Genomic DNA, 14409 nt, shown 5'->3' on the forward strand with positions numbered 1-14409 from the left:
CTGCTTGCGCCACAGCTCCCCCATGGTCAGCTTTTTGAACATCACGATAGCTCACAAATACATCAGTAAATCAAGAACTCGCCTCAATATCCATATTTTAGATACAGGAGACACACTCACTCTCTCTCCAGGATCACCAACAGAGCCAGGAGGTCCAGATGGGCCGGAAGGACCGGGGAGACCCTGAAAAAGAGAGGCATTGTGGGTAAATGTAACTACGACAAATACCATTTAAAAGTATGGATGACCTTATAACAGTGATGTATGTCTATGATTAGAATTGCCGTGGATATTATGAAATATGAGAAGCACTCACTGCTGGTCCTTCGGGTCCTGGGGGTCCGTCAATCAACATGCCCTGCAAGGACAGAGAGTGAGGGGGGGACCGAGATGGAATTAATAACTTCAAAACTTGGGAATTAAGGTGTCCTAGGTCACTAGGTGTAATTTGGTTCAACTAAGAAATTCTTTGGTCAGTTATTTTGTTAAATGTAAAATGGCATGTAAGTCAATGAGGCGTATTGTCTAAGTTGGGAACACATTTCATCTGTATGGATGCGTCTGCATAGCGCCCCCTGTAGGTGAGGTGCAGGGTAGTGACACGGTTTCCCACTCACAGGCTCAAGGACAGCAGGGTCTCCCTTCTCTCCCTTCTGGGCACTCACGGCGGCCTGTGGAAAACAGATATGTAACCCAAAACACAGCTAAGTCAGTGCAGGTGAACCATGAGAGTTGCTCTAATCAACGTCAGGCCCACTGCCCTCAGCTGAACTGGCCTCTTCGGCGAGAGGCCGACGGACCGGCAAATGAGGAAAAAAACAATAAAGTGGAACCCGAGAAAGAAAACTATGACATCAGAGATGTGAGCAGGTTACAGTGAGGAAAGCCCTATGATGATGTCATGGATGGGGCTGCAGTATGAGGGAGCTCCATTGAGATTGGAGGCTCATACTGAAGGTTATGATCTCATCTGAAACCCACACATTGAGGGAAACTAAGAACCTATGACATGTTCACATGATGGTCACCAAGGTCCAACAAAAATCCATGAGAGACGTACCTGACAATGCATGACATTTTTGTGTTGTGAAATAAGTCACACAGACAGAATTCTAGCAGTCTGGTGATTTTACGCTGGAGTGCTCCAACATACGCACCTACATTACATTCAGTTCCGCAATTCTGAAACTTTACCCGTGTTTTTCTGTGGTAGCTCCAAGAGATATAAATGCACTATTAGGGATCTCATTGAGTTTGAAATCAAAGACTCAATACAGCACCGTATATCCTACATACCAACCATGCGCTTCCTACATCTGTCCAAACAGATCCAAACAGCCTAATTAAATGAGTTTAGCCTGAACTGTTAAATTATTAAATGAAAACTGTTACCTGTAACAGATCAATACTACCAGGTGTTTGCGATATCCTTCTCTCCAATGAACAAAATAAAGGTCTGCAAGATTTCTCCTGACACAACTGAGTTGGGCACGCTGTGCACTGCACTGTATCTAGGTTCTTTGCATTGGTTGAGATTACTTTAGACACATTTCATCATAGATGTGAACAGTTAATCTCATATACAGTATGTGCCCAATTGGAAATCACCATTTGGTATTTTGGTCTAGGTTAGAATAGTCTAACTCAAATGAAGCTCCTTCCTTGACCCTTGGCCCAGTTCAGTTTGTGTCAGTGGAAATATAGTTTGAGCTGCAACAAAACTAGTCTTCTAGCAAAGCTGCCTAAATATGATACTGAAGAGCCAGCAGTTTTTTTTGGTTTGTTTATTTTTCTATTTTTCTGTTGAAGGGCCTGATTCACACAGCATTTGGGCTCAGGTTTTGGTCCTCTGTTGTACAGGACATTAGAGACATTTGCACATGTCAGCAGAAAATACATTTCTGACAAGGCACAAGGCTGTGATTGTTCTGATGGAAATGTCACAGTGGTCCTCACCAAATTGGCAGGCTTCCTGAAAAGGTTTGGAACCAGCTCAGAACTGTGAAAATCAAGCCCTTTTCTCATAGGTCTATTTGCACTCCATAATGAACGTACAGAATGTCAAAGAATTACAAGCACAAATCCCATTTCAGAGTCGGCATGAGTTCTGAAATAAGGATTTGGTGGGAAGCGGGCATGACTTACGCCTCCCTCGTCCGTCACTGCGGACAGAGCAGGGCCCATTTGGCCGGCGTCGGTCTCTCCCTCGGGCGCCGGCTCGTTGTAGTCCTTGTAGGAATAGTCGTATTCCTTCATGCCAAAGTCACCGGTCACATACTCCTCTGTGAAAGCCTCATCTGGAGACTGAGATGCCCCCTCGCCACCTGACTTGGTCATGTCTACCTCCTCTGTCAGAACTGGCTCCTCCACCTGGGCCAGACCATTGGGAAGGGAACGTGGGGGTGTGTGTGGGGGGGGGGGGGTTGAGAGAGAGGAAACACCAAAGACGGAAATTGGATAGAAAGGGACAGGAAGGTGACAGGAAATGGAAATTGAAGAAGCATGAATGTTTATCATAGATTCCAAAGTTGAGTGAAAGAAGGAAGGTAAAGATTTCACAGACAAGAGAGGTCAAAGAGGAAGAGGAGGATGAGGAAGAGGAGGAGGGGAGGGGCAGGGAGATTCAATGAGATAAGGCTTACCTGAGATAATACATAGACACTGGGAGAGGGATACAGGCCTAATACAGATCACACTGAGTTGTAAATGATCATCTATCAGTCTTTATGAAGCCAAAGCTTACATCCTCTTTCAGTGCCTATGGAAATGTACTTGCTGCATGCACATCATTCCATGAACCAAATACTGTCTTTCACCAAAGCACAACACTTTGCTACAAACATAAAGTTTGTTTCATGATGTTATGCATCCTGATTTGAACCCAAATCTGAAATGTCTAGACATAGAATGCCAATGAACCACCACTTAACAACATGTCATGAATGTGTTTTGCTTGGTAAGAGACACGAGGCAGCTACAATTATGGCTTATGTGCTAGCGATAACTTACCAGTTTGTCTGAGATTAACAAAATACTTTCACACTTAAAAACCTTTCAGCTGTCACAAATCAATTAAGTCGTCTTACCGTAACTTGAGGTAAATGAATATACATATATTTATGAGACATTTACTATGTATTTGAACTAGTACAACATAATATACCAATACCCCCCAAAATGACCATCAACATTAGGCTACTTCCATATTGGTTTGTTAGATCAGTACAGTTGAATGAGATAGAATGCATGATATTCATTCTCTTACAAGACCAATATTCTTATATGACTCGCACTCTCTCAAGATTTTTGTTCTTATTTCAAGTGGAAAGCAGTTGCATCCTATCTTGATATGAGAACAAAGACCAATCTTGGGGTTATTGAGAGTGTGTGACATATAAGTATGTTTGATAAAAATGAATGCTATGCATTCTTCTTGAGAGAAAAGTGCTGCACTTCTCATGGCACTTGTGGCTACTGTGTGATACATTAATGAGAGAAAAGATTGAATGTGTTTCTACAATGTGTTAGAAACAGTCAAACATGTTAAAATGACTGTACTACATGACTATGTTAATTAAGACAGAAGGGAACTGGACTCACCTCCACCATTATTACACTGGGGTGCCTATAATACCTGACTGCCATCATTGAATCTTAGGAATCTGACATCTTCATTAAATAACTAGTGGAAGATACCATCTTGGGGGGATGAAACGGCAATGCTTCTTGAGAAAGTCTGGCCGTATCTTTTTAATTCAATTTTTCAATGCTACGCTTAAAAATGTTTTTGACTAATACTTTTCTGTGACTCCTACCATAATGTCAGGTTTACCTGGCCGGGAGTTGCATCATGTCCAATCACCTCACCATCTGGTTGTGGGTCTGCTTCCTCTTCTAAGGTGTAATAATAATCCGTCTCAGTGGGGGTGGGGCCACTCTCTGAGTAGACAGGATCTATGTCCTGATTGGATGGGGGCCAGGAAGTCGGTGGGATCAGGGTGGAGATAAGAATATTTGAGGAAGAGTGAGTGGTTAGTTGGAGTTAAGATCCCAATTATCGTGTTAAAAAGAAGGAGAAGAAGACCCAGGGCGACAGAAGGTATGCTTGTCAGCCCAAATGATTGTACTGACAAACATTGTAATTTAAATGTTATTAAGATATTACACTATGATTATAGAGAATTGTGAAGCTGGCATGAAAGATCTTGCCATAAACCTTGTCATCCCAAAGGCTTATGGCATTCAACAAGATCTAATATCCCAGCAGGAATTTCTTCTCCAAAATTCCAGAACATATTAAAGGTGCCACAATGCCATGATGGGGTAAGAGACAAGAGTCAACTTACGCCCCTTAGAATGTCAGGCAAATGACCTAAGCAGGCCCAATACCTGACCAATCCTTTGGCGATGATCAGAGTTGCAATCATCGCCAACAGCACATTAAACAATGAGTTGTGTAGTCTTCTGTTAGGTCAAAAAGATTTTCTGAAGAAATTTGAAGGACAGAGGTGAACAATACATCACTACAAATCACAGCCTCACAGAAAGAGTGAATACAAATAATTTTTTAAAATAAGTCTTCAGCTGCACCTTACCATTTACTTGATTTCCAGGATACAAAAACAAGCTTTTTTGGATGATAAGTTTCAAGGTAGTGTTGAACCTGCATTGTACTGCTGTAATAGCATACAATGCAGATCGAGTGAGAGAATGCTAACAATTCACTCTTTTGTTCCGTGAGACTGTTTTACTCATATTTTGGTAAAATATGACCAAGACAGAAGCATCTCAGATACACAATGGAATGAAGACAGGACAGCAGAAGAGAAAAGGACAGAGACAGATTTGAAAGTTGTGTTGTGTTATTTAAAACATCTACAGAATGTATTCGGATGTGTGGTAGCGTACTGTCGCTATTTAAAAGATAGCATGCGTAAACTTTTGTTGTCTTCTTACTACTCACTAGACAAGAGAGACAGTAGAACGAGTATAGGACTTGGAGTGCAGACTCGAAGTTACAGGAGATCAAAATGGGAAACAGATAGAAGACTGTGCAGATAGTCATGCGGCAATATCACAGTCCGCTATATCATATCGTCTGTCATGATCGTATCGATCATAGGATATGTAAAATGGTGGAGAAGGTCTAGATCAGTATGCACCAACTTTCTGGGGACCAGGTTGCCATTATTCAGATTTTAAAGATCCCTAACCTGACCCTTCAGAACCATGCTACTGTCAATACACCAAAAAGACTACACGGCTTCCTACCATCTCCTTTTTTCATACAATGGCTAACACTGCCAAGGAGTATTTTTTTTGCCAGTCTAATTCCGAGCTATCTGATCTTTACTTGCTTTACTGACATTCGAATTAACTGTGCTGTTGTCATATTACAACATCAACAAATCACACATTGCAGAACTTTACCGTCAAGCTTAATACATAACAGCATAATAACTAAGGCTACATACTGTATAAAGATCTTTCCCTGTCTTTTCACCAAAATGCTAAAATCTCTGTGGAAAGTAACATGGTCCCCAGAATAATTAGGAGGGACATAAAGCTCTGGACAGCCAACACGGGCTCTCTATTTGTACCTGTTGATAACCGTTGGTCGGTTTCTTCGGTTTTTCCGGCACGGGGAGGGTGGTGCCGCTGACCACAGACTTGTCGAAGGGAGGGAAATTTTTGGAGGTGGATTTGACGTTATTGATCTCGACTGTAACCTTGGCTTTCTCTGGCTTGGGAAGTGGAGGAAGTGGTAGAGGCACAGGAGCTGGTGCCTCTTTCTTAGGAGGTGGTTTCACGAAAGGAGGTTTTGGACGTTCTTCGGCGGTTTTAACGGTTTCAATTACAACAACCTCTGGTTTTGGAGGTGGTGGTTTTGCAGATGCAACAACTTTGACTTCTGTTTTAACTTTGACAACCTCTGTTTTGGTGACTTCAGGCTTGGCAGCAACAACTTCAACTTTCTCTGTTTTGATGACCTCTGCTTTTGTTGGGGCCTTCACCTCAGGTTTTACAGTCTTGACTTTAACAATTTCTGATTTGGTGACCGGTTTAGTTACTGTGACCTTGATCTCAGTTTTAGTGACCTCAGCTTTGGCAGGTTTAACTTTCACAGTTTCCTTTTTGGTGACTTCTGGTTTGGCGGCTACCACTTTCACAGTCTCTGTTTTGGTAACCTCTGGTTTGACAGCTTCCACCTTCACAGTCTCTGTTTTGGTAACTACTGGTTTGGCTGCTACCACTTTCACCATTTCTGTTTTGGTAACTACTGGTTTGGAGGCTACCACTTTCACCATTTCTGTTTTGATAACTACTGGTTTGGCGGCTACCACTTTCACAGTCTCTGTTTTGGTAACTTCTGGTTTGACAGCTACCACTTTCACTGTTTCAGTTTTTACAACCTCTGCCTTTGCTGGTGCAACTTTGACCTCCTTCTTCTCAGTTTTTACAACTTTTACTTTTGTTTCAGCCTTTTCTACTTTAACTTTAGTGACTTTGGTTTTGGCCTCTTTGGCAACTTCAGTTGCAGCAGTTTCAACTTTGGCAGCTTCAACTTTTACAACTTTTGGCTTTTCTTTCTTTTCGACTGTGGCCTCTACTTTCACTTCAGCTTTGGCTGGTTTTGCCCCATTGCCATTGACTTTGCCATTGCCGTTAACTTTTTTGTCAGCCCCATTTTTATCAGTGGCAGCTTTGCCGTTACCATTGGCTTTGCCATTGGCTTTTTTCTCCTCAACAGTCACTACTTTCTCTTCAACAACCACAACCTTTTCTTCAGCCACTTTTGCCTTGCCATTTTCTTTTTTTTCAACAGTGGTGGGAGCCTCAGTTGCTTTTCCATTGCCATTGGCTTTGCCATTGGGCTTACCGTTGCCATTAGCTTTCTTCTCCTCTGGTCCCTTACCATTGCCATTGGTTTTGGTTTCGCCGTTTTTGCCATTGCCATTTACTTTGACCTCACCATTGACTTTTTTCTCTTCTGCCCCTTTGCCATTACCATTGGCTTTCTTCTCAGCCCCGTTTTTGGGAGCTGCTGCAGCAGCAACGGTGGCTGTGGTTGGTTTAATTTTTGACAGGAGGATATCAATGGCGGTGGGCTTGGCCTTGGTGGGTTTGGCTGCAGCCGAAGCAGGAGCTGCCTCCACTTTGGCTTGTTTGGTGGGTTTGACTGGGGCGGCAGATGCTTTAGCTGGTTTAGTCACCGCTGGCTTGGCCTTTTCTGCGGTAGCCTTTGATGGGGCAGGCTTGCCGAGGGCAGGCTTAGCTTTAGCCGGAGCAGGTTTGGGTTTACTGGCCTCGCCATTACTAGCTTTGCTACCCTATTACGTGTGTTGATTAGATGTGATATGAATTTTGTATGGGTGTGGGTGTTGTGAGATGGAAAGAGACAGCGAGAGAGACAAACAGACAGATAGACAGACAAACAGAGAGAGACAGACCAGGGGTGGGAGGGGTTGAAAGCAAAGGGGATGGACAGATGGAGAGAGAAAGACAAAGGTTGATGTTTTGAGACACAATGAAGCTTGGATGACTGGTTGAGACTCCTCTGGCATTACTGGATATAGCCTCATGTAACGCAGTTCTACACTAAGAACAATCGTACCCAAAAGGTGTTAAAGCTACACCTGCATCATAAGAAGAAATAATATACCATTTTGCCAGACAACAAAGTAACTATTAAGGCCGTTTTCTCCAGTAATGCCAACCTCCATATTAAAAAAGCAGCAACTTTGTGCTTATGGTTTGCAGGGGCACTGGGTGGTGGGTGGAAGGGTCGAGTTGGGGTGGGGTGGGGTGGCGGGGGGGTGCGGGGGGGCGGTTTGGCTGCTCAGGTAAAGCCAGCGCTACTAAATATACTGGTCATGAGAGGAGACCACATTGAGCTTTCCAACTGTGCACAGAGAAGTACAGTCAGAGGGATATGCTAGAGATCCTAGATGAGATCACACAAAGCATGTCATAAGATGGAGTGAGATGTCGATGTTGGAGGATAAGAATTACATCCCATTGCCAGACACATGCATGACATGCTTAGATTACTGTTTGGAAGTGTCAGATATTATTAGGAAACACTATAGTATTCTAAGTACCAGTAGTGCACTATAAGTATGAGTACATATTATACATAAACAATTTTAGCGGGTGAATAGTTTCTGTTGTTATGGTAGACACATGTGAAGAGACTCTACTAGATTCTGTTTAGGAAAACAACCATTAATACCCCATGCTGGTAGACACATACTAAAAAAAGAGATTCAATGTATTACCGATTTTCAAACAGACAGGAGGGACATAGGACACACGAGGATGCAGATGCATTCTGATCAAAAGACAGGCAACCATACTAGTACACAATGAGTTGTTTTAGACAGACAGTATAAACATCAAGACAGACAAATCATGTGAATGAAGCTTAATCACACAAAAAATGTCAATTCATGCAGATGTCATACACTCGATCTATCAATTAGACATGAGTAAAATTCAGACATGCAAATCTATCTCTTAAACAGTTGGTCAGACCCAGTGGGAAACATCCGGATGTGTTTGTTTGTATTCATGTTAGTGTTTTTGTGAGTGTGTGTGGGGAAGGAGTTTTTTGCGTGTGTGTGTGAGGGAGAATAACTGCACGTTGTGGAGTGTGTGTATGAAAAGGTAATGGGTGAGGGAAGGTGTGGCAGTACACTGAAGTGAATAACCCCCAGTGCCCCTGTATATTAAATACTTATACACAGTTATACAAATACATACAAACATATATACAAACACATAAACAACAAATGACTGACAACATGTAAAATGACTTCCAGACAACGGGAAAATTGAACACCGACGAATCGTGACGACGATGGGACGGGGACGGATGAAGGCGACAGGGCCACAAACGTGTTAAGTACAACACGGGAGGAGAGAAAAGAGAAGCTGAATGGACGAGAAGACTAGAGACTAACTGAAAATTATGCTTTTGAAAAAGTACTGAGACCTGGAGGTACTGAGAGAGACTAAGCACTAACAATACCATTGCCACACCACTTAAGAAAAAAATCTAAACTGATCATAACAGCAAATCTAATCCATTCCTCTCTTTCTCACTCCTCTCCCCCCTTTGGTTCTTTCACTCCCTCTTTACCTGTTCGGCAGGGGGCCCCGTATGAGGGAAGGGGGAGGACGATGGGAAGGGGGTGCCAGTTGTTTCCTCGTAATAAAAGGGGTATTCATAGTCATCCCGCTCTTCATCAAAGTACTGAGAGAAATGGGGGGAGGGGGGGGGGGGGGTGAAGAAAGAGAGTGGAGCCAGTGGAATGTGTGAGAGGGAAGGCAGCGAGCGTTTGAATGTAAAAGAGAAGGAGAGAAAGAAAGAGGGGGGTAAAACGACAGAGAGTTCAAAATTGGAGAAAATAAAGCAGTGAGAGTTTGAGCTATTCATAAAGAGCCAGTATGTCATAATGCATGGGTCCTCCACTGCATATGCTGATGACAGACTTAGCACCTTTGTGAATCAGTCAAAAAGCACAGGGAAAGGTAAACACATTTGTTCATTTATGAGCACACCTGGAAACAAATCATAATATCCTCCCTTAGATAAGACTGTCCCACCGGAGACACTATATCAGGAAAAGGAACACTAATTAAAATGGGGTTTCATATTATGGGAGATGATGTTAAGTTTGACCTCTATTTATATGTGTATCTATTTGTCATGTAATATGGTCATACGGAGATATATATAGAATGATGTCCAAAGGATGGATATTAAATGATGTCCAATAAAGTATAAAAATTAAATGTCAAATAAAGCATGACGGTCAGGTAAGGACAGACCCTTGTGTCATCATCACAGCCAATCTGAGAGACAGCAGAGAGAGACCACATGCTAGCCGCATGTCTTAATGCACCACTGCTCTCCTGTTCTTCAGGTCTGCTGTGCTGAAGAGATTGCTCATAAAATGAAACTAGAGAGACAGACTGATACAAACAGTGTTTGTGAGGACAGAGCTGAACTTTGATGAGCTGTAGATGACCAAGGAGAAGCCCGAGTTTATTATTAGAATGGGGAACACTGTGGAATTAGTCGTCACGGTTGCAGTAACAGGAAAAAGAAGGTACTGCAACGCAACTTTGAGACAAACGTTTTTGGGGGTAAATCTAGTAGCCGTGTCATATTGTGTCATTTCCTTTATCTGTCAGATGATCTAGGCATGTCCCTGGAGAGTCACAGTGAATGTCGATATTTAGTCTGAAGAGAAAGGTGGAGGCAACAACACTACACTGGATCCAGTGACAGCAAGTCAGTGCCGACCTCTCACTCACGTGTGCATTTAGCCATTATCAGACATTTCCACCAAGACAACAGCAGACTCAGTAATGGATGTGGCCTCGATCTGGTCCTGATCTACATCCAGATCCACCCAATCCTCACCAGATCCGGGCCAAATCCATCTCAGAGTCACCTGCTGTCTCAGCATCCATAGTAACAACAAAAGCCAAGCGACCAATTTAGGTAATACTACGCTACCTTAAGAAACATTGTAGCATTTTGCTTCTCATCATTCTGAAGCCTATGTGCATTCAATTATTTCTAACTAGAACCCTCAATGGTGCTCTTTCACCGATCCTAAAGGGTTCTTTGGTCAGCTGTAGAGCATTTCTAGGAACTTTTGATGGGTTCTCAGTAGATCTTTTCAGGGCCCTTCTCTGAGGACAAAGTAGGGGGCTGAGCACACTGGCATTTTTTTCTGTGTGTAGAGCGTGTGGTGTGTATCCCAACGTGTGGTGGGGTGCTACTCACGGGAGTGTTGGGGTCCTGTGACTGGATCCTGGGCAGAGGGGAATCACAGTCTGGGCTGTAGTGCTCACAGAAGTCAAACGCAGCCTGAGAGTTGGATGCAATCAGCAGCTGCTGAATATCACCCTAAAAAGAGAAGACAATGCAGACACCATTAAGACTCAGCCAGCTGTTGTTAATATGAGAGCAGTTATCTCATTTTGAGGTGAACCAGTTTTAAGGGTATGGGTGAGGTTAAGATATAAAGTTGTGTGTATGGGATGCCTTCACAAGAAGATCTTGCTGTGATATGGACTCCAAAAGGCAAAGTATGATTTGTGTGTTGCTGGATTATATTTGTGGAGAGATTGCATTCATTTGGTTATATGTATTGCAGATTGTACCACACAGTTCATAAACAGATATTACCCATTCCAGCTGAGAGGGCCTACCATTTTCACACCCTTTTCATCAAGCTGCACCTCTACTATCTCTCACAACTATCCCACAAACCCTCTGAGCATGACCTCAATCTGACCTGGAAGACCTCATCCAGCAAGCGAGAACCGAACACGGTGATGCCCTTGGTGTCAATCACGGGGTTGTTGCTACGGGGCAGGGTCTTGGTCAGACGCTTCTTGCAATCCAAGAGCAGGGTGACGGTCTTCTTCTGCACGGAGATGGCGATGCGGTGCCACCTGCAGTCAGGGAGGAGGTAGGGCACAATGGTGTCAACGTGATACACGGGTCCAGTGTGTCTGTCAGGGTGTGTGTGTGTGTGTGTGTGTGTGTGCGTGTGTGTGTGTGTGTGTGTGTGTGAGTGTGTGCGTGCGTGCGTGTGTGCGTGCGTGCGTGTGTGTGTGTGTGTGTGTCTGTGTGTGTGTGTGTGTGTCTGTGTGTGTGTGTGTGTGTGTGTGTCTAAGGTATGTATAGTCATGTTTGTGTAAGAGTGGGTTTAAATGACAGAGAGACCACATACACATGTGCACATCATGAATGCACTACATTATGTTACATTATGTAAAATGAGAAGGGAAAAGGTTGGATTCTTTAAAATAGAGGCTTGATCCACCAAGCTCATTGTGGACACACCTTGGAAAGACACACGTTAAATAGCAGAGACAACACAGTAGCAGGATAGCACAGTTCAGAATATGAGCCAGTGAGAGTGAGGGCAATGGTTAGGTAGCAAAGGTCCAGACTTTAATAAATAGCACAAACACAAAATTCCAATAACATAATAAAATGCATTGTAGCCTAGAATTAAAGCCGATAGTGTAACACATAGTGTATTCAGCAATGTAATATTGTAATATTGACAATATAATGATCATATATTTATGTATACGTATATCATTTTCAAATGGCCAATAATGTAATAACCTGACCTTAATGATAAGCCATTAAAGTGTTGGTTTGGCTTGTCAATATTATAGTCTGGACCCTTACAGTGGGGACAGTCAGCTGGGTAAGGGAGGCGGGCAGGGGGCGCGGGGGGTTACTGACTTGCCGTCGGCCAAGTTGACACCCCTGAAGAGCGGGTAGTCCTCGGGGGCGGGCTTGCGGTTCTGGTCCTCGTACAGGAAGACAGGGGAGCGTCCCAGCTCCAGGCCCAACTGCTGCACGCCCTGCTCACTGTAGACGGACAGCAGGAAGGCCTGCAGGCCAGCCTTGGCCTTCACCAGAGTCATGATGGAGAAGTTCTCTGGGAACGGACCTGCAGGAGCACAAACACGGAGGAGAGAGGGAGGGAGAGAGAGAAGGAGGGAGATAGGGAAGAAGAGAGAGAGGGAGGGAGAGAGAGGGAAGGAGAGAGGGGGAGGGAAAGCGAGGGAGGGAGAGACAGGGCCAGTGGGATTGGGAGTGTGGGAGTGAAACGCACAAGACGAATGGGAAGAGCAAGGGATGTAGGAAGGAGAGAGAAGAGAGAGAGAGAGTTAAAAATGAAGACAGAGGAGAATGATGCAATCAGAGTCAGAGATGGAGAGATGAAGAGGGAGAGAACAGAAAAAGAAACATCAAGGGAGAAGGGAAACAGCATTATTGCCATAAAAGGATAAAGAGGCAATGGAAACCAAGACGAAGACAAAAGTGGGAGGCATGCCAAACAAGAATGAATAAGAGAGGAGAGGAGAGGAGGGGAGAGGAGAGGAGAGGGGAGGAGAGGGGAGGAAAGAAAGCAAAGTCAGAATGAATACGAAAGTTATTTTCGTGGTATGGATCATTGAACAACATCAGAATGCTTGTCCTAACAGGTATTATATTACAAGTGTCTTAATGAGAGCTTAGGCACAGACTAAATCAGCTAAATTTCTAGCTCTTTCTGGGTTCCTTTAAATAACCCTGTATGGTCTGGTTATATGCTCATTGCAAAGAGTTTCATGTTTGACATTTCTTGGCTTTCGTGCAGCACACTTGTTCCTCAGCTTTTTAAATTATACCCCACGAATTCAAAGAATTTCCAGCACCATCACTGTCTTGCCATAGGCTCAGAGGATAATTGCAGAACAAAGAAAGCAGAGGAAAGAAATGTGGAGTCACCATAAAACCACCAAGAGACCAAAAAACTACAAAAGCAAAACATACAACATGAGAAAATATGTCTCAAATGGAATCTGCAGGAGCAAAAAACTATTCTGTGTGTTTTTAGGAAACAGTTGCTGGGAATAGTGTGACGATGTAGTGCACATAAAAAAAACAGACCACAAACGCAAACTAAATCAGTATTTAGTATTGTTTTCAAGCATCTTCTGCAAAAAAAATGGTGATTGGCCATCCCATCAAGCAGGGGAGCCAGGAGCGGTACCTGAGAAGAGCTGACTGGTGGGGACGGAGATCTGGGCCTTCTTGGTGATACGATAGGCATGGTCGGAGGTGCCGGGACGGCGGGACGTGCAGAAGCCTGGAACCTTCTGCACCCCCTCAGGGAGAGAGGGCAGCTGCAGCACCTTCAACACGTCCACTGGATCTGTGGGAGACAGGGAGGAGGGGGAGGAAATAAGAGATAGAGAGATAGGGGGGGGGGGGACCGATAGAGATGAATAGATGCAGAGAGACAGAGAGAAACAGAAAGAAAATCATTTGTTTCAATTTTAAAATCTGATTCATATTTATGACATTACCAAAGCACAATCCAATGAAATACTCCTATGATAGCATCGTTTTAGAATTCAGAATTAATCAATCAACGGCAATGATTTTCAACAATAAGGTGTCAGCGAGGGATAAACTGTCAATATGGCTTGCAAGCTCTGCTCTTGACTCTGGTGAAAGCTCTGCTTTCATGTTCCCAGGGTGTTTTGTGGAATTTTCCAAGGAAATTCACTGGAATGTGACAAAATTAGAGACAGCATTCCAGAACCCCCTTCAAATTTTTGACAATTCTAAAATAGTTGTGAACTGTTCGAGAACTGTTCTCTCGCTTCATCTGTTTGCCACATCAGAACTACCAGCAGACCCTTTTGAAGTGGTTCGGTTTTTACCCTTTAGTTGTCTTTAGTTGGACGTCACTGAAGATGAGGAAGAATCGAAATAACTGCAGCGGGATCACAGAGTTATTTTAATGGGTTGTGATGTCTTGCCTCAAACAGGTTAACAAAATGTAATGGTACTAAATCATCTGAAGGTTAAAT

At 43.5% G+C, this 14409-nt stretch overlaps 1 protein-coding gene across 1 annotated transcript in view; it reads right to left on the minus strand.

The window, feature by feature from the left end:
• Positions 1-13770, minus strand: part of col11a2 (collagen, type XI, alpha 2) — a gene marked incomplete at its 5' end in the record, with an annotated part of 36809 nt that extends 23039 nt beyond the window's left edge. Inside the window, 11 exons of the mRNA XM_042710732.1 lie at positions 121-183; positions 317-358; positions 618-671; positions 2146-2370; positions 3833-4027; positions 5601-7151; positions 7236-7331; positions 10802-10924; positions 11316-11475; positions 12284-12494; positions 13584-13770. Coding sequence (XP_042566666.1) covers positions 121-183; positions 317-358; positions 618-671; positions 2146-2370; positions 3833-4027; positions 5601-7151; positions 7236-7331; positions 10802-10924; positions 11316-11475; positions 12284-12494; positions 13584-13770 — 2907 coding nt within the window. The remainder of the gene's footprint in view (positions 1-120; positions 184-316; positions 359-617; positions 672-2145; positions 2371-3832; positions 4028-5600; positions 7152-7235; positions 7332-10801; positions 10925-11315; positions 11476-12283; positions 12495-13583) is intronic.
• Positions 13771-14409: the final 639 nt, after the last annotated feature.

Source organism: Clupea harengus, chromosome 19 (genome assembly GCF_900700415.2).
Source record: "Clupea harengus chromosome 19, Ch_v2.0.2, whole genome shotgun sequence".
NCBI classification, from domain to species: domain Eukaryota; kingdom Metazoa; phylum Chordata; class Actinopteri; order Clupeiformes; family Clupeidae; genus Clupea; species Clupea harengus.